General features: G+C 62.4%; 2 protein-coding genes across 3 annotated transcripts in view; one reads left to right on the forward strand and one right to left on the reverse strand.

Annotated features, from left to right (window-relative positions):
* Positions 1-2,805, reverse strand: part of NELFE (negative elongation factor complex member E) — a 3,201-nt gene extending 396 nt beyond the window's left edge. The window contains exons 1-8 of one of the 2 annotated variants that reach the window (XM_021376967.1): positions 2,670-2,805; positions 2,526-2,598; positions 2,185-2,330; positions 1,408-1,482; positions 1,281-1,315; positions 969-1,123; positions 385-529; positions 30-84 (exon numbers count right to left, since the gene is read on the reverse strand). In XM_021376967.1, coding sequence (XP_021232642.1) covers positions 30-84; positions 385-529; positions 969-1,123; positions 1,281-1,315; positions 1,408-1,482; positions 2,185-2,330; positions 2,526-2,598; positions 2,670-2,744 — 759 coding nt within the window. In that variant the 5' untranslated portion in view covers positions 2,745-2,805. Of the gene's footprint in view, positions 1-29; positions 85-384; positions 530-959; positions 1,124-1,280; positions 1,316-1,407; positions 1,483-2,184; positions 2,331-2,525; positions 2,599-2,669 lie in introns of both variants that reach the window. The other variant, XM_021376966.1, reaches the window with a different exon arrangement.
* SKIV2L (Ski2 like RNA helicase) overlaps positions 2,739-3,336 on the forward strand; it is an 18,546-nt gene continuing 17,948 nt past the window's right edge. The window contains exon 1 of the mRNA XM_021377264.1: positions 2,739-2,980. The gene's annotated coding sequence lies outside the window, so the exon portion shown is untranslated. The remainder of the gene's footprint in view (positions 2,981-3,336) is intronic.

A 3,336-nucleotide genomic window follows, 5' to 3' on the forward strand; every position in this document is an offset into this window, starting at 1 on the left:
CCCCACCACAGCCCCCTCACAGCACCCACCTCGGCCATGGCTTGGTCCGCTGATTCCATTTTCTCATAGGTGACAAAGGCGCAGCTGCAGGGTGGGGTTGAGGTCAGCGCAGCTCCACCCCCACAGCCCCACCCTGCACGAGCATCTGGCCACGCCCCCTTACATCACCACGCCCCAGGCCCTCTGCCCTCACCCATCCCTTAGCCCCTCCCACTTCTCCTTAGCCCCGCCCCATCCCATCAACTCTGCCCCCCCAGCCCCCCCCATGACCGCACTCACGAACCCTTCGCTCCGCCCCGCCCACCACGAGCTCCGTGACCACGCCCACCTCCCGTGGTCCCTCCCACCCTCCCGGCCCCGCCCCCTGCCCGTAGCCCCGCCCACTTGCGCGGGCTGTCCAGCGAGAGGTCGATGATGGCACCGAAGGGCGCGAAGGCGCTGCGCAGCAGCTCGGGGCTCAGCTCCGCGCCGTGCACGTACAGCGTGTTGCCCTTCCGCGGGGAGGGGCGCTCAGGGAACGAGTCGGAACCTGGGGGCACCGTGGGGGCACCTTAGGGACATCCCCGCAGGGACAGCTCCAATTGGCTGCCCCCACATGGACACCCCCCCCCCCGCAATAGACTCCCTGTTCCTAATGGGACACCGACAACAGAACACTCAAATAGGAGCCCACCCCACAGGGCGCCTCCTCAATGGGAACCCCCCAGTGAGACCCCCCCATAACGTGACACCCCCATAGCAACCCCCCCAACGGGACACTCCCCCAGCACCAGGGACATTTCTATGGAGAACACCCCCAAAAGAGCCCCCCAAAACCATCACAGGGCCCCTCCAAAAGCCAACAAGAACCCCTTAACTCCCCCAGGATTTAGCCCTGCAGGATTTGGAGTCCCCCCCTGCCCCCCCAGGCTTTTAGGACATCGCCCCAGGATTTACACCCTCCCCCAGGATTTGGGTACCCCCCCTACGCCTGAAGGCCGCCTCGCGCTCGCGGCCCCCCCGCTCCTCGGGCTCCGGCTCCTGCTCCCAGTCCAAGCGGCGCTCACGCTCCCCCCGCTCTGGGGGGTCCCCGCGCCCCCCCCCGGCTTCAGGCTCCCGCAGACGCTCGCTGGCACTGATGAAGCTGGGTCCGAAAAACGGGGGGGGAGGGGAGCAAAATAAACACAGAGGGAGGGCTCAAATACAGGGAGGGGAGTGCATCACCGTGGGGGACAAAATAAAGGGATGGGAACCCCAACTAATGGGGTGGGGGCAATAAAGAAGAGGGGGGTGGCACTCACCTCTCATAGAGTGATTTTCTCTGCGGTCGCCGTGACTGCAGGGGTGGGGGAAGTTACAATGGGACCCCCGGTTTGGGGGATCCTGCCCCCCCCCTTCAATAACTGTACCTCCCTTCCCCCCAAATACCTCAGGGGTGTCGTCGTCGGCCGAGACGCTGCGCTGGAAGGGCTGGAAGGTGGGGGCTGGGCCCTTCTCGGGGTCCTGAGGGGATGTAAAGAATAAAGAGAGAGGACAGGAGGGGTAATAGGGGGGATTTGGGGGAAAACGGGGAGGTTGGGTGAGATTTGGGGGAGTTCAGGGGGCGTTAGGGTATTTGGGCTGGGATTTGGGTGGAAATAAGGGGGACTTAGGAGGAAAATGAGAAAGATTTGGGTTTTTTTTGTTGGATTTAGGGGGCACCAAGGGGCTTTGTGGGATTTCGCAGGCAACAGGGGAGATCTGTAGAGGATTTGGGGGATAATGGGGGAGATATGCGGTCTGGGGGTGTAAAGCAGAAGGCTAGCAAATTTGGGTGGGACTTGAAGCAAAATGGGGGTGATACAAGGTGGTGTGGGTTGTTTTGTGGGAATCGGGGAGTTTTTGAATGTTGTGTGGCATTCTGGGGCCTTTCTGTGGTATCTGTGATGTTCTGGGGGCTGTTTTTGTGGGAACTAGTGAGATTTGGGTTTTTTTAGTGGAATCTGTTGTGTTTAGGAGTGTTTTTGTGGGATCTGGGGGTAGTTGGGGGGATTTGGGGTAGGATTTGGTGGAAAATTAGGAGGTTTGTGGTGTTTTGGGGGAGTTTTCATGGACTTTTTGGTTGTTTTGTGGAATTTTGATGTTTGGGGGCTTTTTCTGTAGGATTTGGGGTGCACTCTGAGGCTCCGTGTGGGGCTCTGGGGGGGTTATCTTCACACCCCTCACCTTCAACTTCCCCTCCAGCGTGCGAGAGCGCTTGAAGCCCGAGTTCTTGGTCTCGGCCTTGATGGCACTGATGGCGCCAGACTTCACCAGCAGCTTGGCCTGCTCGGTGGCCATGGCGGTGTCCACCGGGGGCTGGTCCGACATGGCTGCGGTGGGGGGGCACAACCTCACCCCTCCCAAAATAAAATCAACCCCTGCCCCCCCAACGCCCTCCCCAAAATCCCATTTGTCCCCAGACATCCCATTAACCACGCCTCCCCCCGCTGCATACCCCCCGCATCCCTAGGGCCTAGAGGGGTCCCAAACCCTGCCCCCGTAAGGCCCCCCCCGCTCCGACTCACAGCGCTTGATGCCCCCCTGACTGCTGGGCCCAGTGTTACTCTGCTGCTTCTTCAGCGCCAGCAGCGCCTTTTTCTGCGGGGAGACGGCGTTCAGTGGATGGGGGGGGAGACAATAAGGGGAAGGTGGGGGGTCCAGGCCGCCACCTTTTTGCGCAGTTTGGCGAAACGCTTCTGTAGGGCCTCCTCTTCCTCCGTCAGCCCCGGCGGTAGCGTCAACATGGTTGGGCCTGGGGGATCCCGGAGGGGTGCTCTGTGGGGTCTGGTCTCCCTAGCAACGGCCGCAGTGCCGCACTTCTTCCGCTCGTCCGCAGCACTTCCGCTCGGCAGCCGGAAGTTCCGCTCGATACACGGAGCTTCCGGTCATCAGCCGGAACTTCCGCTCTGCGCTGCGGACAGGGGGAACGCTTCCGGGTCAGGGCCCGGCGGAGCTGCGGGGATGGAGCTGGAGCGGATCGGTGGGGCTGGGGGCGTCTCTGACGGGGTTATGGTGTCTGTTGTGGGGGCGTATGTGGGTCCTGGAGGGCTGTGAGGGTCTGTGGGGGTTATGGGTTCTGTGGAAGGTTATCTGTGGGGCCTGGAAGGGGGGCGGTGTTCTATAGGGTTCTGATCCCCTCCTTATCTTTTTGCCCCTCTCTACTCTCACCCAGCGCTGCCCCCCCCCGGGCCCCTGCACCTCCCCCTGGCACTGCTGGAATTGGGCTGCGCCGGGCGCTGCGAACTGCTGCCGGGTCCCGCCCCCCCCCGCAGCACGGTGAGACCCTCCCGGACACCGTCCGATACCACGCAGCCTCTGACCCCCCCCCAGCCCTCC

The sequence above is a fragment of the Numida meleagris genome, chromosome 25, assembly GCF_002078875.1.
Source record: "Numida meleagris isolate 19003 breed g44 Domestic line chromosome 25, NumMel1.0, whole genome shotgun sequence".
Lineage (NCBI taxonomy): Eukaryota > Metazoa > Chordata > Aves > Galliformes > Numididae > Numida > Numida meleagris.